The sequence below is a fragment of the Seriola lalandi genome, unplaced genomic scaffold (genome assembly GCF_002814215.2).
Source record: "Seriola lalandi dorsalis isolate HSWRI2012SDOR001 ecotype SW California unplaced genomic scaffold, Sedor1 jcf7180002053619, whole genome shotgun sequence".
Taxonomy (NCBI): domain Eukaryota; kingdom Metazoa; phylum Chordata; class Actinopteri; order Carangiformes; family Carangidae; genus Seriola; species Seriola lalandi.
Window position 1 is genome coordinate 85,436 of NW_019524172.1, and position 23,542 is coordinate 108,977.

General features: G+C 37.9%; 1 protein-coding gene across 2 annotated transcripts in view; it reads left to right on the forward strand.

The window, feature by feature from the left end:
- Positions 1-22,431, forward strand: part of atp13a3 (ATPase 13A3) — a 39,681-nt gene extending 17,250 nt beyond the window's left edge. The window contains exons 8-34 of one of the 2 annotated variants that reach the window (XM_023401360.2): positions 450-519; positions 1,699-1,833; positions 2,759-2,831; positions 3,611-3,742; positions 3,910-4,092; positions 4,433-4,590; positions 5,715-5,903; positions 6,200-6,261; positions 7,050-7,200; positions 7,460-7,579; positions 7,956-7,973; positions 8,299-8,452; positions 8,706-8,826; positions 9,500-9,624; positions 10,940-11,100; positions 11,448-11,576; positions 11,710-11,789; positions 12,046-12,088; positions 12,183-12,292; positions 12,595-12,691; positions 12,786-12,858; positions 12,956-13,133; positions 13,378-13,556; positions 13,669-13,757; positions 14,019-14,099; positions 14,950-15,036; positions 16,498-22,431. In XM_023401360.2, the coding sequence (XP_023257128.1) occupies positions 450-519; positions 1,699-1,833; positions 2,759-2,831; positions 3,611-3,742; positions 3,910-4,092; positions 4,433-4,590; positions 5,715-5,903; positions 6,200-6,261; positions 7,050-7,200; positions 7,460-7,579; positions 7,956-7,973; positions 8,299-8,452; positions 8,706-8,826; positions 9,500-9,624; positions 10,940-11,100; positions 11,448-11,576; positions 11,710-11,789; positions 12,046-12,088; positions 12,183-12,292; positions 12,595-12,691; positions 12,786-12,858; positions 12,956-13,133; positions 13,378-13,556; positions 13,669-13,757; positions 14,019-14,099; positions 14,950-15,036; positions 16,498-16,692 (3,193 nt within the window). In that variant the 3' untranslated portion in view covers positions 16,693-22,431. The remainder of the gene's footprint in view (positions 1-449; positions 520-1,698; positions 1,834-2,758; positions 2,832-3,610; positions 3,743-3,909; positions 4,093-4,432; positions 4,591-5,714; positions 5,904-6,199; positions 6,262-7,049; positions 7,201-7,459; positions 7,580-7,955; positions 7,974-8,298; positions 8,453-8,705; positions 8,827-9,499; positions 9,625-10,939; positions 11,101-11,447; positions 11,577-11,709; positions 11,790-12,045; positions 12,089-12,182; positions 12,293-12,594; positions 12,692-12,785; positions 12,859-12,955; positions 13,134-13,377; positions 13,557-13,668; positions 13,758-14,018; positions 14,100-14,949; positions 15,037-16,497) is intronic. The other variant, XM_087172696.1, reaches the window with a different exon arrangement.
- Positions 22,432-23,542: the final 1,111 nt, after the last annotated feature.

The following is a 23,542-nucleotide window of genomic DNA, read 5'->3' on the forward strand; positions in this document are numbered from 1 at the left end:
TCTTATCAACTTTAGGCAGACAGACAGGAGGTGGGTTCTCAGGCCTGGTAGTCAGATTATTCTCTTATTCTCCCTCTATGAGTTACAGTAGCTGCAGATAATAAGACCACTGCCTTGACAAAACTTTTCACATTTTCTTTGATTTCGTCAGGCCAGATGTCGATGCAGGGATTGCTCATAAGTGGCCATGGGGAAGTCAGTGCGGACATGTTGAAATGACAATGTAGACAGTACAGACGATTTCACTAATTAAAGTGCTTCAACAAAAGTGGAGAAATGGATCAGTGAAATCATTTGGTAGTATTGTTAAGAATGAAAACCTGCATACTCTTAGCCTTTAATGGTACATTGTTATGTATCTTTGCTGTATACTCTGTGCATGTATGTTTAGATATGACAGTCCTATTTACACCACTTGCCTCATGAATGTCTCTTTCATCACTTGTCAGGAGACTGTTCTTCGGAGTGAATGAAATTGCAGTGAAAGTGCCTTCTGTTTTCAAGCTGCTTATCAAAGAGGTAGTGCCCAATTTACATTAATATTTACAGCATTTTCTTTAACCCAGAGATTGAATTTCCCTTCGCCGAAAAACACCTTGTCAAATTTTGTGCTCAACTCATAGATTTTTTTTACATGGATATTGACACAATGAATGGGTTTTTATGCTAAATATTATATGTGATATAAGTGTAATTGTAATGTGTTGTCACTTTTGCATGTTTCTTAGGTAGAGCAGTAGAAATGACTAGTCAATTATTTTTAATTATTTTTATTTTTAGACTTCTATGATGGTAAACTTAATATCTTTGGGTTTTTGACTGTTGGCTAAAAACCTGTGTTGAATATTTCAGTTTGGGATTTTTCTCCTTCAGGGATTGCTAGCAGTGTGTATAGTGGGTGTCAGGACATTTACATACTTACAATCTTTTTTTTCTGTTTCTGCAAAAGCAAACATGCAAAACCAACATTTTGCCCTGTAGAAATGCCTTAGGATATTCAGATAAACATTTGCCTATTGTTATTTCTGCATTGGTATTTAGTCAGTTGAACTGCTAACAGGACCTATATTAGCAGGGAAAATAGCTATTCATCTGCTTAATCTGCAAACAGCTACTCATCTATTTAATCTGTTTAAGGGAATCTCTGGTCCTCTGTATTCTGTACTGAGACTTTGTCCTTATTATTACTCTTTAATACAAAGTTTCTCTTAAATTTTCAATTTGATTGGTCTTTGACTCATTCCCCAGCTAGCAGATATAGAGACTTTTCTGCATACTTCTTAAAGGAAAGTGTTTGGGATATCTACTTACTATATTTCTACAATAGGAGAGCTGTATGAGAGTAAATGTTACACTAATGCCCCTTCAGACCAACACAGTAATTTTGGTTGCAACTCATATTCAACAAACCGGTTAATATTACCAAGTGGACATGTATTTATTATTATTTCACCATAAACAAACAAAATGTAATGCAAATATATCTCAAGCTTAATAAATAAGTATAAATATTAAGTGGGAATTGTGCAAACATATGGGAACTTGATCATTTGTAGTTGTTTTCTCCTCACTGCCCTGATAGCATCTTAGTTATGTCCTCAAGTGATCATCTCTGTTTTAAACTCCATTGTAGTTTTATCTACATGCTCTCACCCCTGTATTTGCCACACTGACTTCTCCCTCTGCCTCCTCCCGCAGGTCCTCAACCCTTTCTACATCTTCCAGCTCTTCAGTGTGATCCTGTGGAGTGCCGATGAGTATTACTACTATGCTGTGGCCATTGTTTTCATGTCGGTCATATCCATAGCTACCTCTCTGTACACCATCAAAAAGGTGAGCTCCACAAATTGCCAAGACTCTACTATTCCAGAGCCATTTATTATACTGCATATACTGTATATGGCAGGACCGGGTTAAAGTGAATTGAAAGTGGTAATTTGATCCATGTGCCATTCCAAATGTTCACACACAGGAGTTCAGCAATTAGCTCCTCATATTTCACAATTTGCAGCTGGGTTATGTTGACTGCAGTAGCAATTTAGATTTGATTTTAGATGGGTTTTTTTTTTTCAGATTTTATTCACATATTAAGGCACTTCTATGGCATCAGAAGGTCTTGAGAGTCCAATATAAATCCAATATTTTTGGTGACCCTCTGATCTTTCCTTTACTACCAATAGGCCAACATGTCAGCTCCATACACAAGAGGTTTCATAATCTAAATGTCAGTAAAACAGCCTTTAAAAGACAGCATGTGGTGAGTGATATTATTTTACCAGACGATATGTGTCTTACATGTCATGTGTCTTATATCACATGAACATGACATCAGTTTATCTCAATGCTTTGTTTTTTCTTTATCTTGGCTTCCATGACAGTGTGACTTTGCTATATGACACAGTACATCAAGTACCAAACAGACAGATGCGAATGCATATTACATTACATATTACATACATATTACACTGCTGTAACTTCCCACTGACTGAACTCCTCTGGTGCAATAAAATTTGTAATGTTACAGCACTAGAGCGAGACCAGGGCTAGGCTATGTCAGACACACTTGCTGCCCCACTCATGTCTAATCCAGGGTTTTCAAGCTAGCATAAAGGCTCATCTGCACACGGTCTAGTGCCCCTGGCTTCATAGCACACAAACTCAGATGAATTCACCCTTGCGGTTTAACAGGTGGTCATGAGAATCAAGAACCGCTCAGGTTTTTCATCACCGTTTTCTTTGTTTGTTTTTTTTCCTCCAGCAATACGTCATGCTTCACGATATGGTGGCAGCTCACAGTATTGTCCGTGTGTCTGTATGCCGAGCCAACAATGGTTTGTCAATTTTTTTTGCTTTTGTGTCTCTTTTTCTGCAGACTGCCTATGTAGAGTAATTTCAATAGTAGCTCACAGCATGTATTATTCTATTCAGTTTCCAGCTTGTCTGAATGGTGCTTTCCAAACCAAACCTGACAGTAGACATTTTCTTCTTCTGTGCTGGGCCAGACTCAATTACACAGTCACCCTGCTTTGGCTGTGCTCCAGATGGCTGCTTGGGTGGGACACTGCAGGCTTGGGGGGAGGGAGAGAGAGAGAGAGAGAGAGAGAGAGAGGGTGTAGCATGTACATTTAAAAGCACTTTTAAATGGATGCACAAACTTTTGTATGGCTACATACAAGTGTCTGCAAAGGTGATGCATAAGCATGTCTTATCAGCTGTAGCCAATTAAAGTTAATTCCATCCATTGAGCAAAGGAGAAAAAAATTACTTTTATGATTAGGATCAATCAGAAACCTTGCTGTGGAGGTTTGTACACCATTTACTTTTGTTTATGCATCCATTTATTGCGCTGGTCCCTGCTTGTGATGCCTCAGCTTTTCTCCCTGCTGCCTAGAGGGGCGTGAGTAATGAGATATGTGCTGAACAAGACTCGGGGGCTCTGACACACAAAATATCTCCTTTCTCATCCCCACCCCCACCCCCATCCCGCAAATCCACCATCTGCCACTGTTGGCTTATTTACACACTTTTCACCTTTATCCACACCCTTTATTTTGTTTCTTCTAATTTATTTTCCACATTTATCTTCTCCACTCCTCCATTGTACCCTCAGATATTGAAGAAATTTTGTCCACTGATCTTGTGCCTGGTGATGTGATGGTCATTCCCAGCAACGGGACCATCATGCCATGTGACGCTGTGTTGGTCAGTGGCACCTGCATCGTCAATGAAAGCATGCTCACAGGTTAGAGGAGAAACCTGAAAATTAAAGTAAATTTTGGAAAACAACAGCAATATTTGATCTATTTGTAAATAAACCCATCAACCAGCCACAGGAGACCCCAAAAATCAAAGTGCTTTCTTACTACACCTACCAGAATCCAGTATTAATATCAGCCTCCTCTCCATCAGGTGAAAGTGTTCCTGTGACAAAGACCAATCTCCCAAACCCATTGCCAGGGGAGAGGGGGGAGGAGGCTGACAGTGCCTACAACACAGAGGACCATAAGAGACACACACTTTTCTGTGGCACCAATGTCATCCAGACCCGCTTCTACACAGGCGAACTAGTCAAGGCTGTGGTGGTCCGCACAGGTATGTGTGTGTGTGTAGTGTGAGCTGTACTCCATGAAGTTTACTGAAATACAATAGTTAGCTGCAGACTAACAATAGTCTGAAGACTCATACTGTACCTCTCAAGCACTACTGCTGCTCATTACAAGAGCAATGCAGCATTTCAGAGGTCAGTAATATCCTTTTCATTCAGGCCGCCAGTATAATCTTTGTTCCACTAAATATGTGTTAAATCCACATTTGAGCCATTCTTAAAAAAAGTCTGTCACAGGTTAATCTGTGGACATCACAGTTCAGAGACATGATTTCCTTTCTGAAAACAGGGTCAACTTTTGAAAGATTTGTCCCTTTCTTCACTCAGGTTTCGGCACAGCCAAAGGCCAGCTGGTGCGCTCCATTCTGTACCCCAAACCCACCGACTTCAAGCTGTACCGTGATGCCTACCTCTTCCTGTTGTGTCTGGTGGCTGTGGCTGGAATTGGCTTTGTGTACTCCATTGTCCTCAGCATCATGAACAAGGTAATGTAGGAGGTGACAATGTTCTGTTTGAGTTGCACAAGTTCAGAGTTTGGCAGTAAGGGGGTGGGGGGTGGTGGTGGTGGTGGGGGCTTTACCTGTACGAACACCAAATCTTACATTGTCCCATGGAACATTGTTTGGCTTTGTCTTATTGTTACAACATACTGTATCTTTATATATCGATGCATCACAGCAGGTATTGTATTTTCTAAAACTTAATTTATGTTTGAAATATGTATTTTTTAAGGACATATGACCTTTTTCCCCCAATGCCTTTCTTCTCACTCACATAGTTTTACACAGATCTAGAAGCTGCCCAGTTCAACAGTTTAATCTGCTTATGAATGAAAGGCTCACTGTGGCTGCAGCTTAAACTGAGTTGAGAGATGTTTGCCCACTAGGCGGCTGAAGAGGGAGAGAGAGATTGAAGAAAGAGAACAAAGCATAATACAAGTTCCACATAAAGATGTATAAAACTAATAATAGTAATGGGACTAATAAGACAGTTACAATAAGTCAGTTTGTGTTAGTTTTTTGTTTTTTTTATTTGAATTCCAAGAAAAAACATTTTGGGTTTGTTCTAAAAGTGTAAAGTCAATTAAAATTTCAGTTGTGAAATGCCAAAACAGCTGTCCTTTTTGAGAGTCACCCAATGAGTCCAGTGGAAAAGATATTCCTTTCCCTTAATGCAACATTGCACAAAACGTTTTTGAGCAACACACAGCGCTGTAATATATTAGTGGATCTCTGCGTGTTGCAGAACATGAACTGTGTGAGACGTTAGTTTGCATTCTAGGCTTTTGGTAGGATTAGCGCCAGACTTAAAGGATCAGCCTGTTTGGGTCATTTATTTGGATTTGTTGTTAATATGAACAATCAGGGGAGAAACATACCCTGGAGAAACTTTGTTGTTCCACACTGGTCAAGCCTAAAGTGGATTTCTGCAGCTCATGTTTGGAGAGGCCACATATTTGAGTCTGAAACCAGAATTTTAGCAGCCCTACCAACAAACGAGTGAGAGTGAATTGTGAATCCCTACCTGATTTATAGTTTGAGAGATGATAATCAAAGACTAAGTGATTATGAGACATGCATAAAAATGTTCTACTTTTTGCCTTCCCTAGGTGCCAGCTAAGACCATCATCATTGAGTCCCTGGACATCATCACAATAACTGTGCCACCAGCTCTGCCAGCTGCCATGACAGCTGGCATTGTGTACGCCCAGCGACGCCTCAAACACATTGGCATTTTCTGCATCAGCCCACAAAGGATCAATATCTGTGGGCAAATCAATCTGGTCTGCTTTGACAAGGTGAGCATTAGAGGTTGTATGACTGCTGTTTTTTCTCAGTCAAATGTTTCAATCAAGGCCAGAAGACATTACACATCTGAAATGAAAGAAAATAAACAGAAACATGGTGATATGAATAGTAGTGAGACTTGAGTTACCAAAGAATTAGTCATATTGTGGATGTCTGAGTTGGTATGATGATATGAAGAAGTAACTATTGATGTTACCCAAATTAATTCCACCTGCCTTTGGTTTGTGGGGTGATGCAGAACCCATCTATTCAATTAAATTCTATTCTACTTACTTTCTATTTATAGACGGGAACTCTGACAGAAGATGGATTAGACCTGTGGGGAGTCCAGAGAGTTGAGAATGGCAGGTAAGCTGGTCTTTACTCCAATTTAGCACACCTGAAACTACTACTGTTTTAGTCAATTTCAGGCTGCATTGGTGACAAATATTTTAAATATTTACAAAATCTTCCTGCTGATGGTTACATTTCCTTATGTTTTTGATGTTCAGACACTTAAATTTAAATAAAAATGCTAACGAGACCCTGATGGACCTTGAATTTGCTGAAAATGTGGTTCTTTCAAAAAGCTGAACTAGATTACTACTAACTATCAAGATACAGGATTATTAGCAAAATTTTCAAAAAAAAAACAAAATGACAATGACTGTTCATTTGTGCATTCAATTGGGTTTTCATGGCCATTTCTATAGGCTTCGTAACATATTCTAGAAGCTTTTTATCCTATGTCTTCTACAAGTAAGTAGGTGTTTCAGAGTTTTTAAATTCTGTAAATGTACTGTTGAACAACGCAACAATGCATTGACATAAAGAATGTAGGCGACTTTTGAATACTTTTAGCATAGCATTTTTAAAAGAACGTACGCCAGTACTTTAACTCAAGTAATCAACTTTCACTTGTACTGTAATAAGTAGTAATATTTGACCAGGAGTATTTATACTTTGACTCCAGTAATAAAGTTGTGTACTTTGTCCACCTTGTCTATAATCATACATTGATATTACACCAGTTGTTTTTTATACATTCATACATGCATTTTCATTCTCATTATGATTTATATTTTTCATTTAATAAAAATATGTATTTGTCTGAGTAAAACTTGTCATCTATCCACCTACCTCTCCTGTCTGTCCAGTTTCCACCTGTCGGAGGAAAATGCCTACAAGGAGAACCTTGTCAAGTCCCAGTTTGTGGCTTGCATGGCCACTTGCCACTCTCTTACCAAAATAGAGGGCCAGCTGTCTGGAGATCCACTGGACCTCAAAATGTTTGAGGCTACAGGCTGGGTGAGTTATTCTATGTCAATCCATAAGCTTAAAGTTGTCCAGGGCCTGACAATGGAAATGTCATAAGTCAGACCACCCTTAAAAAGATATATTGGGACCAACAGCCATATGGAATCCATTTTATGCGTAGGCTATTTGTGTAGAGAGAGAGTGAATCTGAAAGATACTTATTGTGTCAAGTATGTTTCTTTATATCTATATTTTTTGTTTCATTGACATTTTTGTGATTCATGTTTTCTCTAAACCTTTGATTGCCCAGATCCTGGAAGAGGCCACTGAGGAGGAAACATCTCTCCACAACCGTATCATGCCCACTGTGGTTCGACCCCCAAAGCAGCTGTTGCCCCCAGAGCCTGCCGTATCTCAAGAACAGGACATGGTACGCACAGCAACCCAGTTGTTCAACAGGATAGAAGTCTGAGAAATATCTTAAAATCGTAAATCATTTTTATCCTATGAACATAAAGAAAAAGTGAAATATATATCAATCTAATATTAGTGGTTGAGAGAGGTCTTAAAAGATTTTATTTAAAATTTTTGGATTTGTTTTGTAGTCAGCCTAATTGAGGTTGTGTTTTAACTGACCTAAATCCACAGTATATTGGCTGTAATGAAAACAAACACTGCAACATAGACACTACTATCATTGTATACAATAACAACAGGCAACATTATTACTTAATGATTGTTTTTTTTTGTCTTTACATTATGTTTTCTCACCAGCTTATCTCTGTCTGCTCTTTTTCTCATTCTAGGAACTCTATGAGCTCTCGGTAAGAAGTCTGCTTCCTTTTTCAAAATGTAGTAATCAAATTTGTCTTTGTTTCCATTAGAATGAACGGCACAGGTCTATCTTAAAGAACTGTAAGCATGAACAGTGGACTTATATTGTTAATGTTGGCAAAAATGTAGACTTGTCCATACACTGATCTTCCATACTAACATAGAGGATACCTCAAATGCTTCTCAATTTGGTCACCTATGTCAGTTTAGCATTATCCATATTTTCAGTATCAATCAGCCTTTTCCCCTTGACATAAATGATACAGTTATTTTCTGTCTGTGTGTGTGCGTGTGCCTGTGTGTGTGCATGTGCAGTCAGCGTATGAGATAGGTATTGTGCGCCAGTTTCCTTTTTCCTCAGCTCTCCAGAGAATGAGTGTGGTTGCTCGTCTGCTGGGGGAGAAACGTATGAATGCGTACACAAAGGGGGCGCCAGAGGTGGTGGCAAGTCTTTGCAAGAAAGAGACAGGTGAGGTGTGCACTAACTCCTATGGTGTTCACCAGCACTGGGAAGTGCACTATGTTTTATTTTAGCCCACTAGCCTGCCAAATGTGTAGGGGTTTAGTGCATCAAATATAATCAGTACAGTATCTGTAAATTTTGGTAACCTCTGATCCCTGACCTGAGCACAAAAGCCATATAATTTTGATCTCTTATTTTCCTGCTGTTTGCACCTCTCTGATGTTAATCATTTCTCCACTGTCTACCTGTCTCTCTGCAGTGCCAGAAAATTTTGCAGAGGTTTTGGAGGGCTACACCAAGCAGGGTTTCAGGGTGATTGCTCTGGCTCACCGTCGACTCGAATCCAAACTCACGTGGCACAAAGTTCAGAACATTAATAGGTAGCATTTACTGTTTGTTGTTGCTTTTGACCTTGATTTCAACTAATTTACCCTTCCAGAGAACCGTATCTGAGGATTGCTGCTCCATTTGATCATCCTACTTCACACCAGTGATGTTAGACACTCTTATACCTGTATTCCTCTTGTCTATGTCCATCCTTTAATGACTATTTCCAGCATGGTAATGCACCATGTCACAAACCAAAAACCATCTCAAACTGGTTTCATGAACATGACAATAAGTTCAGTGCACTTCATTGGCCTATATAGTCACCAGATCTGAATCCAGTAGTTTTGGGATGTGGTAGAGCAGGAGATTGGCAGCATGAATCTGCTGAAATGATGTGATGCAGTCATGTCAACATGGACCAGAATCTCAAAGGAATGTTTCCAACATTTTGTTGAATCAATGCCAAGAAGAACTGAGGCTGTTTTGAGAGGAAAGGGAGGCCATACTCAGTATGCTGTTCCTAATAACATGCTTACTGAGTGTAAATAAGAAAACGTAATAAAGGGCTTCCTGTGTCGAGCAAAGTGTGTACTCAAAATGATGAAACATAGACAAGTTGATGTTGAGCGCAATAGTATGTGTGTCCCCAATACTATTTTGTATTTGAAGCTTTTTGGACTGGACACCTAATTACTGATTTGTACATATCTTCCTTTGAACTAGGGATCACATAGAGACAAACATGGAGTTCCTGGGTCTGATCATTATGCAGAACAAACTGAAGGCAGAAACCCCAGCGGTGCTCCAGGACCTTCACCAGGCCAATATCCGCACTGTCATGGTTACTGGTAAGAGCACCCACACATGTCTACATATGTACACACGGCCTAAAACTAGGACAGTATTTGCATCATGGCAGTCCCTAATTAGAAATGCAAAACACACAAATTTGTAAACATTAACTTACAATACCTGTACACACAAACTTTACACTTCTTCCTCTAGCTGGTTAAACCTCTTGAATTGCTATCACACAAAGAGCACAGTAAATTTGGTAATCTCCTGTGTTTTGTCACTGGTTAGATTTAGTCCCTCTGGTATTTACTCAGCTGTACCTATAATCTCAACTAATAACATTTCTAGGCTGCTCAGTCTAACTGGCACAAACTAACTCCAGTGTCCACCAGAGGATCATTTGTTGTTGTTTTTCTTCTTTACTTTATATCCTTTGCTTTCACATTTTCCTCTGTCGTGTGAAGATTGAAGCTGAAAGTGAATTTAGAATTCATGAGTGATTCATGGTCTGCACATACTACATGGTATTTGTATGATAATTATAATAAGAGGAATACATTTTAATTGTATAGCACTTTTCGAAAGACAAGTTTACAAAGTGCTTCACAGTCAAAAAGAAACGGTGCAATCATGATGTATAGATAAAAGGCAATGAAATAAAAGCCTTCAAATGATAAAAACAATAATAGCATAATACAAACAGAAACTCATTTAAAAGCCTTTTTATAAAGGAAATTGTTTTATAAAAGAGGACACTGAGGTAGCTTGCCTAATTCTCAACGGGAAATTATTCCACAGTTTAGGAGCCCTCACAGCAAATGCCCTACCACCCTCTGTCTCAAGCATTGCCCTTGGAACTGAGCACAACAGATGATTTGCAGATCTAAGAGAGCAAGCAGGGATATATGGGGTGAGAAGTTCAATGATATAAGATTGAGCCAGGCTGTTCAGTGATTTAAAAACAAGCAATAAGATTTTATAATCTATTCTGATGTATGTATATATGTATGTATATGTATGTATATGTTTTTTGCAAACACAGCCTGTGCCATCACACCTCAAACCCATTTGATAGTGTCCCCTTGTGGTAGTAAAGTGCTCCAGCACAATGAGCTTGTATTTCTATTCACCATTCTACCATCACTCACAAGCAGGAAAACTCTATTTGTAGGAGAGGCAGACAAGGAACAGATGGAGGAACATAATTCAAGAGACTCATTTGGGTAGTTCTGAGGTTACAGCTTTGGGCTTTTTACTGGACAGTTAATGGTTTGACCATTCAAAGAAAATTCGGAGATGTGTGTCAGTAAAACAAATCATTGATTTATGGACTTTTGGTGATAAATGTTTACTCCATTCACTTTCCAGGTGACAATATGCTGACAGCGATTTCGGTGGCCCGAGACTGTGGAATGATCCCTCCCCAGGACACAGTCATCATCGCTGATGCCCTCCCTCCCCATGATGGACAGGCCGCCAAGATCATCTGGAGATATGCTGACAAGCCGAGCAAGACATCTTGCCTGGAGGTGAGGCGATGGAGTTAATACTAATGCGAATAACTGCACAAACACAAAACACATACAGGAGCAACAGATGAAAAGGCTTGCACAAGCAGACACGCACTGCATGCAGGCATACAATGAATTCAAATACCTTTTTCAGTTTATATAAAAGTGAAAAAAAGTTTCAAAAACTAAATTGTGACATAATGCAACTAAATCAATTTGTTTACATAATGCAATCCAATACAAATAAAACCTTTATGAAATATTAATATATATAATATATATTAATTTTTAACTTATTGATGATTTAGGCTATGTGGTATCTTATTCTTGTAATGTTTTGGCTCTAATCTGTACTTTCTCTACAGGAAGTGAACATCAGCCTGGAGGATGTGTGCCATGTAGATGAGCCCAAAACACAAGAGCTTTACCACTTTGCTATGAATGGAAAATCATTTGCAGTAATCGCAGAGCATTTCCCGGACATGCTTCAAAAGGTATGATGTCCCTTAAATGAGGATGGATGTCACTCTGACCTTTTCTGTAACTGGAGTAGAAATGTTAAAGTTGTTCCCACTGTACACAATACCTAATGTTTCTGCCGTTATGACCATGTGTTCTGCCTTGTAGCTGGTGCTGCATGGGACAGTGTTTGCCAGAATGGCCCCAGACCAGAAAACCCAGCTTATTGAGGCGTTGCAGGGCGTTGAGTGAGTATTTAAGTCAAACACATGGTGTAGCTATGACAAAGTACTTTGACAAGGATTGTTAAGTTTATTTATTATATATATTATAATGTATGCTGCTTTCTGCTGAGAGGCTGTTAGATTATCATCAATAGTAAAAGTCATAAGTCAAAATTGTAGAAATCTTTTTTTTAAATAAACTTCTTTAATGGAATTTTTAATGAAAGAAAAATAGTACCATTGAGCACAGAGTCACTTATTTCTTATCATTTGCTCACAGCTACTTTGTGGGGATGTGTGGAGATGGAGCAAATGATTGTGGGGTATGTATAGTCACGAATGTTGGTGTAACAATAACATATACATAAATTGACATCAGTCTGTTTAGAAGCTATCTTTCTCTCTTTCCTCACCCAGGCTCTGAAGAGGGCTCATGGTGGCATCTCTCTCTCAGAGCTCGAGGCCTCTGTAGCCTCTCCCTTCACCTCCAGGACCCCCAACATCTCCTGTGTCCCCAGCCTCATCAGGTTTTTTTGCCTTCTATTTATTTGCGTGCCACACATTAAATAAATAAATAAAAGAGAAAATACGAATACGAAATAAAACTTGAAGGGAAATCTCATCTCAAAATCATCAAAGACGGATAATGTCGTTATTACTTGCAATTTTGTAGGTATTTTTTAATGATGCAAAGGTTATTGATATAGTGATTGGAAAATGCTCATGTTCGAGCATTTAGTTTTCCTTCATTTAGTGCAGTTTTAAAGTGTTTTTCTTGAAATGGATTAAAATGACTACTTATTAACACAGTGGTTGCTTGCTTTTACAGGGAGGGCCGTGCTGCTCTCATCACCTCCTTCTGTGTGTTCAAGTTCATGGCCCTCTACAGCATTATCCAGTATATCAGTGTCACTCTCCTCTACTCTGTACGTATTGCTGCTTTCGTAATCAATAGTAGCTGTGGAGAAGTCCAATGAATTTACAGTCTGATCTGTGCTGTCTGTTGTTTTTGTTTCTTAGATCCTCAGTAACCTTGGAGACTTCCAGTTCCTCTTCATTGATGTTGCTATCATCCTCCTTATTGTCTTTACCAGTAAGTAGAAGATGAGTAACATTGATAAGGCAATTTGCATTATAGCTTTGTCATATCTCACGCATTCTCTTTACTTTCTGTCCTTTCTCCTCGTCAGTGAGTCTGAATCCAGCGTGGAAAGAGCTTGTGTCACGTCGGCCACCGTCAGGTCTGATCTCAGGGCCTCTGTTGTTCTCTGTGCTGACCCAGATCCTCATCTGCTTGGGCTTCCAGACCATTACATTCCTTTGGGTCCGACAGCAGCCCTGGTACACAGTCTGGACACCTTTTGCAGAGTGAGTACTTGCTGTCATTGCTAATGCACAGCAACCTAACAAAAATATTTTACCTTGCTTTTTTACCTTATCATTTCATGATGCTTATTGGCGTGGAATACCCCATTTAATTACTCTTGTTTGTATGTATGTATGAGTTTCATTTTATTTATTATATCTTATTTTTTAATTTAGTTTTTGGTTCAATGAAACAGAATTCCTGTATTTTGATGTTCTTCTCAAATCAATCTCTGTCCTCACCCAGTGCCTGCAACTTGTCATCACACATTAATGTCTCTGACCACAACGATACGGAAATGGACGACCACAACATCCAAAACTATGAGAACACCAGCCTCTTCTATATCTCCTCCTTCCAGTATCTCATTGTTGCCATCGTTTTCTCAAAGGGCAAACCTTTCAGGCAGCCTAGCTACAAGAATTGTAAGACACTTCCCTCTTAAGACTAATCAGTCTGTCATAAAGTAGTTACAGTGTTCTTTTTTCTATATTTTAAATTTGTGTGTGTGTTTGTGCTTGTGTATGCACTACCCAGGGCCTTTTGTGCTGTCTGCCTTGGGTTTGTATTTTTTCCTCCTGTTCATCATGTTCCACCCTGTTGAAACCATTGACAGCTTTCTTGAGGTAAGAAGACATCAAAATATACACCTTTTCTCAGCTCTGGTTTAGACTGCAGTTTCTTTTATCATGCCAAGCCTTATACTATTACATGTGTAAGTTCATTAATATGTGCCTCACTGAACTGCTGTAGATACACAAAGCACTAAGAAAGGCATTATTAGTTATGATCACTTTGTGAGTTCTTAATGGTAATTGTTGGAGTATCTCTCTCTCTCTCTCTTTCTGTCGCTCTCTCTCGCTCTTGCACTCTCTCTCTCTGTACAGATTGTTTGTGTCCCGTTTGAATGGAGGGTAAAACTCTTCCTCATCATCCTAGTCAATGCTGCTGTGTCTGTTGTGGTGGAGGTAAGACACACACACATGCACACATGGTAACGGTAGATGTTTTTCTCATGTTCAGTTTTTGTTTTTTCATGCAGTGTGCTCATCTTTGTCTCACTTAGCTGGACAGCAGGATTGATCTTGTGTTGTGAGAAGAAATGTTCTAAAGTGAAAATGTTAGTGTCTTCAAAGAGACAAAATATGGTATCTGTAATTGTTAATACTTGAATTATGTGACCGTTTTTGACCATTTTTTTTCTTTCTTTTTTTTGATGAAACGCATGTATAAGTGAGGCTTTTGAAATTCCTCAAAGCAGCATCTGTTTGTCTCGTCTAACTTTTGGACAGACGGATGCTCTTTAAGAAAATGACTTATTGCTGTACTACTGCATGAGAATGGATAGTTTATGCTGGCCTGCCACACTCAGTGGAGCAGTATCACTACACCTCTGCCTTCCTTTTAGATGGCTGCCCTTGCATACACACACTGCTTAGCAGACACTTTAGATGAAGCTATTTCCTAAACTGCCAGTGCAAATTCCTTTCACCTTTTTAAATGAATTGAAATCAAGCAAAATGATTTTGCACATAATCAAACATTTGCAGAGTTTTCAGTATTTTGATACAATGGTATCCATGCACTCTCTTCTTACTAATTTTGTTTAATTTAATTTTAACATCACATGTAATGATTAACACACAACTTCATGGAGAAAAAAAAAATTGCCACACATGATAAAGCTTCAATACAATGTGGCTGTGCAAACATAATTGAAGACCTCTGTGCAAAAGAAAAAAAAAAATAGCAGGAGCTATGTGAAATCAAATTAGCCTCTCTGTAATTCTTTCCCCTGCCCACTGCGCTATTCCATAGACCTTCATCCTTGACATCGTCTTATGGAAGCTTGTGTTCAGCCGAGACAAACAGGGCAGCATCACTCCTGTCGCCCCGACACCACAGGTTGGGAAAATCTGACACCTTCTTCTCTAGCCCTTTCATTTTCCTCTTGTGTGGTATTCCTTCTTTCTGTCCTTTCTCTAATGTTACAGAGTGCACCTTTCTATTGTAACCTCTAACCAAGACATGCATGTGTGAGACATCAGTCTCATCCTGATATATCCTCTCATGTTCTTCTAATGGGCACTCTGTTGAGGGCTTAGTTACAGTTATACTCCAAACCGCTGTTGTGAGATAAGCTTCATAACTGCTTTTCAGGATAATTGGTTTACTTTATAACATTCTTGCTGAAGCTCACTGATAAACACATTTACATTGAGATAAATGGGTCTATGACTGGGAAGTCATTGGTTTAATTCGAGACTCGGTGGTCAAGTGCTCTCACTCATAAGAATATAACCATATAACATGTGCTTTTAACAAGGTGGTAAAAACCATCACGCTCAGTTGTCAGCATGTTAAATTTCTGAGTCATGTGTTGCTAAAAAATTTCAAAATTTAAGACATAAGAAAAAATTTAAATTGTCAGGCAGAACAAAGATTAGAGAGGAAGCAATCTGATGCACAAGAGATGAGATGTTGGAGTTAGTGCACCATTTCTTTTCTAGTCAGCTGCCAAAATTAAAGAAAGTAACAGAAGAAATCATCCAGCCAGACCAGGCATGATAGTATTTAAAGCAATTTAAACCTTTTTATCTGCGAGATCAACCTTTTAAAGGATGTGATATACACTACTACAATTAAAATTACTGAATTTGCTCCAAGTGCAAAGTAAGTATCAAGTTTTTATATGTGCAAATGTGTACCATACACATTCTTGTGGAAAAACATTAACTACATTTTCAAAGCGTTGGATATCTCCTATTACTTTTTCCCTAGAAGTATGATTGCTTGCCACCTCCTTTGTCCCATTTACTGCGCCTCCACTTCCTACCAAGCTCTATTACTGCACTTTCCCTTAGTTTCCTCGTTACCTAACTCTGTCAGTCAACACTGTCAGTGGTTCCTATGAAGTACAGTAGCTTTACAATTGAAGCAGGCTAGCCTTAAATTTTTACTTATTTTATTTTTTTTGATCTGTAAAGATTTGCTTTGGAATCCTTTATTTGTTTGATCTTTGACTCCATGAGCTTGTTTTTAAGTAGAAGGCTCACCCTTTAAGCTGTCTACTGCCAACTCTTTCAAACTATTATCATGCTCAATTTTGTTTTGAATGACTTGCATGCATGCACACTTGTTGTAGTTTACCAGTGTAAAGAAATGTGCCTGTGTATCACACAAATGGCTCCTCCAGTTTCATATTTTGCATGCGGCAGTTATAAAGTAGCATGCCACTGTCGGTAAAAGTGTTTAAGAAAACCTGAACAAAGTATGACACCGCTTTTCATTCCTCCCTTTCCTCCTTTCACTGGTATTTTTATTTTATTTATTTATTTATTATTTTTGGGGTTGTGGTGTTTTCAGGGGGGCATTGACCTGCAGGCGTACAAGTGTTTGTCCTGGCTCTGCTGCCCACGCAAGACGCCCAAGGCCCGCTACATGCATCTGGCCCAGGAGCTCAGTGTGGACCCCGACTGGCCTCCAAAGCCAACCACCACCACTGAAGCCAAACCCCGCCCAGAAAATGGTTCCACCTATCAAATTATGATCAACTCCTAGCACCACCACAGCCCCTCACAGTATTCAATCTCACCTTTCATATGGGTGCTTAGTGAATGCACATTCAACCTCTTCACGTAAAATTGTCACAGGATGATTGCTTGTCGTCACCGTTCACAGAGACTTGCGTCTGATACTGTAGTTCCAGAGACATTACTGCAAAAACCATAGAATTACACATAAGTACCAAATAAAGTTAAGCTTCAGTTCTCTCAGTACTTGCTCTCTCTGTGTCTCGCCCACTTGCGCGCGCTCAGGTCTCTCTTGCTTATGTTTAAATGTCATTCAAACATCCGTAACATCAAATTTAATTCCCACCCCTTATTGCAATGTGAGTCCACCAAAGCTGAGCAGCAGGCAGCCCACATTGGGAGGAGGATTGTTAAAACAGGTTGAATTAGCACGATGACCTCTTAAGATTATCTGTCTGAAAGCGGTTTAAAAGAGAGCCAAAGTTCCACTCCACTTGAGAAATAGCTTCTGACAAACATGCTGTCAGATGGAATGGTGTTAAATGCTAGAAAGTAATTGCCATTATACCATTGTTAAAAATAGCCCGCTCTTCAGATTTCATTAGCACCACAGTACTAGATATCCATTTTGAGTAATATAGTCTGATATCATGCATGGGACTTTCAGAAAGATCACTGCCCTGAAAATATAGAAAATAGAGAAGTAGAGTATAGGATGAAACAGATGCTAGCCCAGTTGAAGGGTTGTACTTTACTTCAGTGCAACCCACTCTGGCTGGAATGGCGAGTAAGAGGAATGGTTGATAAAGGTGGAGTTTGAAGAAGAGGGCAGAAGAAAGAGGTTCCACTTTGAAAATGGAGAGATTCTGTTATTAGAAGTGGAAAGGCTGGTAGAGTTGAATGTGCACAGAATAATGGATAGAAACCTGTAGGTGGCTGCACTGACCAACTCAGTATGATGTGATCATAGAGCAGCATGCAGATGTTCATTCTGTGTTTGTATTTCTGAGCAGCCATCATCCCGCTTTTAGGATGTTCACACAATGAATAGCTACGGCTTACCTGTTGTGGGCAGTGCAGGCTCTGATTGCTACTGTGTAGTGGTCTTATACATCTAATGTACGTTTATATTGCGTCATTTTAATGAGCTAGCATAACCACCTGGGAAACACTCATTAGAGAGGACAGAGTGATAACCAAAAATATTTTTAAATCTTACTATGGGACCCCCAGTGATTACTTATTTGAAGCCAGTATTCAAATACTCTTTTAAGCACACCGAGAATTGTAGAAAATTGGGAACAATGAACAGCTGTAGTCTGTCTTGTTAAATTGCACACCCCAGGCAGAAGTTTATATTCACATTTTATAATAAACACAAAAATATGCATATCAAATTGGTTGTCAAGAGCAGATTATACAGGTCTCGGAAAGTTTAGAGAATAAGATCAGGTCCGTCCAGATTTCATAAGATTTGGGAACTGCACAATAAGTGAAAATATTTTTTCATAAGACACATGTAAAGTATTTGTAGGCCTGGTGTCGTGTGACGTGGCGTCTGAAAGTCATACTGTTGTGCCCGGCCAACTTTAATTTAAATTCATGTAAACAGAAAATGTTGTGTTGACAATATAAGTAGGCAAGGTAGGTTTAGAAAAAGTAGGCTTTTAAAATTTCAATACATAATACATCGCAGGCTGATGATGATTGAAAGCATAAAATAATGAGGCCATAATGTTAATACACATTCAGAACATTATGGCTTTTAAAAAGTAAAGAACTTTAAGAGGGCAGTGAGATGTGCTGATCCACTCTCACACACAGGCTGGGACCTGTGGCAGACTATCCATCATGTTTGTCAGTTTGTCAGAGTTTACCTTTCTGGTTTTTAACAAAGATATTATGTAGAAAAGTCAAAAAATGAAAAAAAAGAAAAAAAAGACAGTAACAAAAGGAACTGTCAATTTAGCCATGCTAGCATAGTCAATCCATTGGTCTGTTGGTCCAGACTGATATATCTCAAAAACTATTGGATGCATTGCCATGACCCATGGCACAGACATTCATTTATTTTTTGTAGCTCCTTGCTGTATTTTCCATGTCATGCCACCAACCAGTCAACAACACTTCAGTTCATAACAAGATACCTCTAAAGCTAATGACTAAATTCTCATCAACTTCAGCTGTACTGTAATATTAAAGCCAACATAGCTTGCCTACGTACTAAATGATTTTCATCCATCAAAAAGTTGCTTTCTAGTGTGTAATGAGCTCTGCAACCTCGTGGGCCGCTATAAACCATTAATCTTGTGTTTTTGCATCTGTGAGCCCTGTCCTCTCAACTTCTGACATCAGACAGGAACCTGAAAGCATACCAAGATTTGCATGACGCCATTTCACTATTTGTCATGTTCTGAAGACTTGAAAGACAAGATGGTTGAAATACTAGAAATATTACTACAAATATACAGCATTACTGTAGAATTAAAAAACATTGACATTCACATGTCTGTTTATAAAAAATTAAAAAAAAATTAAAAAAATAGAAAAATCTACACAAGAAGCAGCATGAATCTGACTGGTTAACAGTTAATTTACATGCATGAGACCATATGAATCAAAAAATCCTACATCTACAAACTCACATCAGATTGGCTTCAGAAAGCCAGTTCTTTCTTTCTTTCTTTTTTTTTTTTATTTAAACAAAATTTCTTCCTATGGAAGACTGATTAAAAGTGTGATAGTAAATTAAGGTAAGGAATTGTGCATCCCAATTGCTCGCTGCTCTTGGCACATTCAAAAGATCCACGCAACAGCACACCCTGCATAAAATAGATGCAGATTACCATGTACAGTTGTATTCATGTATTGCACATAGGCTACCTGCATAGAGAGATAAGGGCTATATTTTATGTTCACTGCTGTTTCTTTGACGTTTAAAGTGATGCTCGCCAAAATCTGTTCTGAAAGTATTCTTCACACACTCCTGTAGACTTTGAAAGCGGCTGTAAAAGTTTGTAGTTTCTTTCTTAATTAAACCTTACTGCGAGAAATCGGTAGAATTAAATTCCAGTAATGATGTACTGAGCAAACAGATGAACAGCAGAGAAGCAGTTTACACTTCATCAGTGGATTGAGGAAGTATTTTTCCATTTTAATACTTTATTCAGCCATGAAAATTGGTACCATTTAGAAATCATTATGACTGACACAAGATTACCACAGCCACCATAAGAGAAAGCTACAAACTTCCTAAAGCCACCAGAGGTAATGTTTGATTGTGAAAATGCAGATTTAGGATAGAGAATCACTTTAAAGAAAAAACACCAACATACATGCAGCTCGTTCCCACTGTCAGTATAACTTAGCACTCTGCCTTTTAACAATTATATGATTTCATGTTAATCATTTCAAATAGTGTGTGTCTCAAAGTATTTTCATAGTGCAACTCAGTGGTTATGAGTCACCGTGTCTAAAGAATGTCAAGTAAATGTAAAGTTACTTCCTCTCCAATGACAACATTGAGCAAATTATTTCTCAAAAGTCTGGCAAAAACACTATTATCTGATTTTTGTATGACATATAGCATCACCTTTAGCTTGTCCATTAATTATTAATAATTTTATACATATAGAAACAGTCACAATAGATTTCCATAACATCACTTATAACACGTCTGACATTGCTCAGTTGCTAAAAGCCATTGTCGATTGAGATCCTTGTAATAATATTCCAATGCATATGAAACTTGTGATCCAAACTTTTTTTTATTTTTTTTTATTATGACAAGCTCAAATATGACATGTGACAATAGTTTTCATAGATGCATTGTTTATTTGATGAGGAAAGTGATAGTATTTTGTTATAGTATTGTGTGGGCAAATTGTCAGTGTGAGAAGACAGATGTATAGTCGATAAAACTGGTAAGAAAAGCATAACATCCTCAAATGGACATTGTTGTGCCAGTTTGCAGAAGAATTATGATATTTTGTTAAAAAAAATCTTAGACTCAATTTGTTATTTTTGTGGGATTTAAAAAAATGTTGCTGATGTGCCCAAACATGAGCCACATGGGTTTCTATGCTTCTGAATATTCTGTTTTTTTTTTTTTTCTTCTTTGCTTTCAGGGTTTAATTGTTTTTCTCTAAATACCTACTGAGGCTAAAATTGAATGTTGTGTAAAAAGCAAAATTTAATGCAATGCAATACTATGGTTATTGATTCTGTTTCCAAAGACCTTTCATCACATCGTTAGAAAAAAGAAAAAAAAAAAAAAAAGTTTATTTTAGCCTGTGTTCAGTTCTGTCAAATCTGATTTGTCTCAGCTGAAGTTGACTTTAAACACTGATAATAATATTATAAGATGGATTCTATCTGTATATATGAGATGTACATTTCTAGTGTGTGCATAAAAGTCAAAAAAGTTTTAGTTATAAAAATGTATGGTTTTTGGATTATCAAAGGGCTGGTGTGTCTTTGTCTGCTATTTTGGTACTGTGTTACAATCAGTTGTTTGTCAATTTTTGATTTGTACTGTCTATTAGATTTGTTTGTACTTTGACTTTTGTTGAGGCTTTAGCTTGGATATTCTTTATTTGGGCATGAATCCTGGGCATTTATTTCACAATTTCAATCAGTTATTGTGAAGTATGATTGGGGCACTTGGATCAATATTTGTTCTGTCTTGGTTAAAAATAATGGAGCAAATGTCTACTTTAGAGTTTGAAAGAAGTAGAACTTGAACCAAACTGAATGGAAAAAATAGTTTTTGCAGGTTCCTATAGTAGATCTACTTCTCAGCTTTTTTTTTCTCCTTATTTGTCTCAATGCTTTGTATAAAACCAAGGATCTGACACAAGAAGGGAATTCAACTGATGTAGTGTATTTAGCACCTCATCTCTGCAAATTCAGAATTTGAGAAACATGCGACAATCTTGTTACTTTTCTGTCAAATCATCCAATATACACATTTTACTTTTTTTGTCTAGAACCTATTAAAAATCTTTTGCATCTGTGTAAAATTATGAAATTGGCAAAAAGAATGTGCATTGCTGCTCGTATCAGCAGTCTGTTGTAGATGTGATTATATTGCTGCTAGGGGCAAAATGATTCGGTCTCAGCTCTGTCATTATCGTGCACCTTGATACAGAAAATTCATCAATTTAATGATGTGCAAAGTGTAAATACTATTGCTTTTCTCTTACGTAGTTTTGCCTTTTATTGTGACACAGCTATGTCAAAGCAATTGATTTTTATGCTGAAACCTCTATGCTCTTACACAGGTACAACATATACCGACTGTTGACAGTTAGCATTGGCCTCTTAGTCACATCATGTATTTTAAACAAACCATTGAATGGCATTTAGATTGAGTCAGCCACTGAGTGTTTGAACCCTCATGTGGATGTTGTTTCCTCAGGGAAATGTCTATTTGTAATGAACAGAGAAAATAATAGAAGTTGATACCCAAACTGAATGAAAATATATTGTTGGTAAAAAAAAAAAAAGAAAAGATTTATTACAGTCCATCTGTATGTCAGCTCTTTCAGTAGAGTTTAATTGGTGTGCTTTTTATTTGCAGCTCCCATACCTCAGAAAGAGGCTCACCTGGGGTATATGTGTTTTTGTTATTGGCAGAGATGTACATTTTTTTGAAAATTTTTGTACTTTATAATTTATTTTTTATTTATTTCCATTTCTTTTTCCCTGAGGATTGTATTTCAGATTTATCTTGATTTCTTTCTTTTCAATAAATGTTCTGAAAACACACTGTTGCAAGTCTACAATTACTTTGTCTCCATTGTCATTCTCCACAATGCTGCAGAAACTACAGAAAAGTACATGGTTGTATGTAGAGAATGGGTATGAGTTGTCAACATGTAGAAGAAATTCAAAGTATATTGTTTATAGAGTTTTCCTGAGTGCAGTACCTGGTAAATGTGAATTGGTCACAAGACTTTACTAGTTTAACAAGCTGACATGGATCACCTAAGTGTAAACAAGTGAATAGCTCATAATGGATTGTGGTATCCTAATGGCTGTGAAGGGTACGCAGGTTGTGTCCTCAAAATTCAGGCACAGGATACCTCATTTTGTAGAGCCTTTGAAATTTGACAAGCCTTGTTAATCCATTTTATGCAGTCTTTCCAGAAATGTTGAGTTTGGAGGATCCTGCTCCTGAATTGGGAAATAAACTGTACAGCTTCAGTGTTGTGCAGTTCCTGCCCTCGCTGATGTTTGCACTCACCTTAAAGTGCACAAATATGTCTTACATAAGGTCCTGTGTGCCTTAATCTCAATTGCATTTTGTCTAATGCATAGCTAAACCGTTTATTCAAGTTACGTGTTAAGTATTGCCAATTTTAATGTCCAACTTACAGATAGCTCTCAGGATGGTGTCTATTGCTAACTTTACACATGTCTGCAAGGTTGCAGACTTTGAGGGAATTACTCACAATTCATGGCATTCTTATGTACCAAACTTCAAGTAGGGATGACAACATCATTTTCATTTCACATGTATGCTACAGTGAATTGCAGTAAGCACTGTATAGTGTCTGTTTTTTCTATGAAGATATCATTATGCTTATTTTATAATCATCTGAGGACATTGTAAATTATCACTCTAGCCTAGGTAAATTATTCCACAAATGATAGATTACCAACATGGAAAACCAGGAAACTGCCCATGGGCAGTTTGTTTCAAGGTTGTGTTTTATCAAACAGATTAAGTCTTTCTGTGTGTTAAGTATTTAATACAAAGTTTTATTCCATCATAGAAGTACTATAAGGCTGCAAACAAATACAATATCAATTATCCATATATTTGACTTTTTTTAAAATATATATGTATATATATATATATAATTTGATTGATT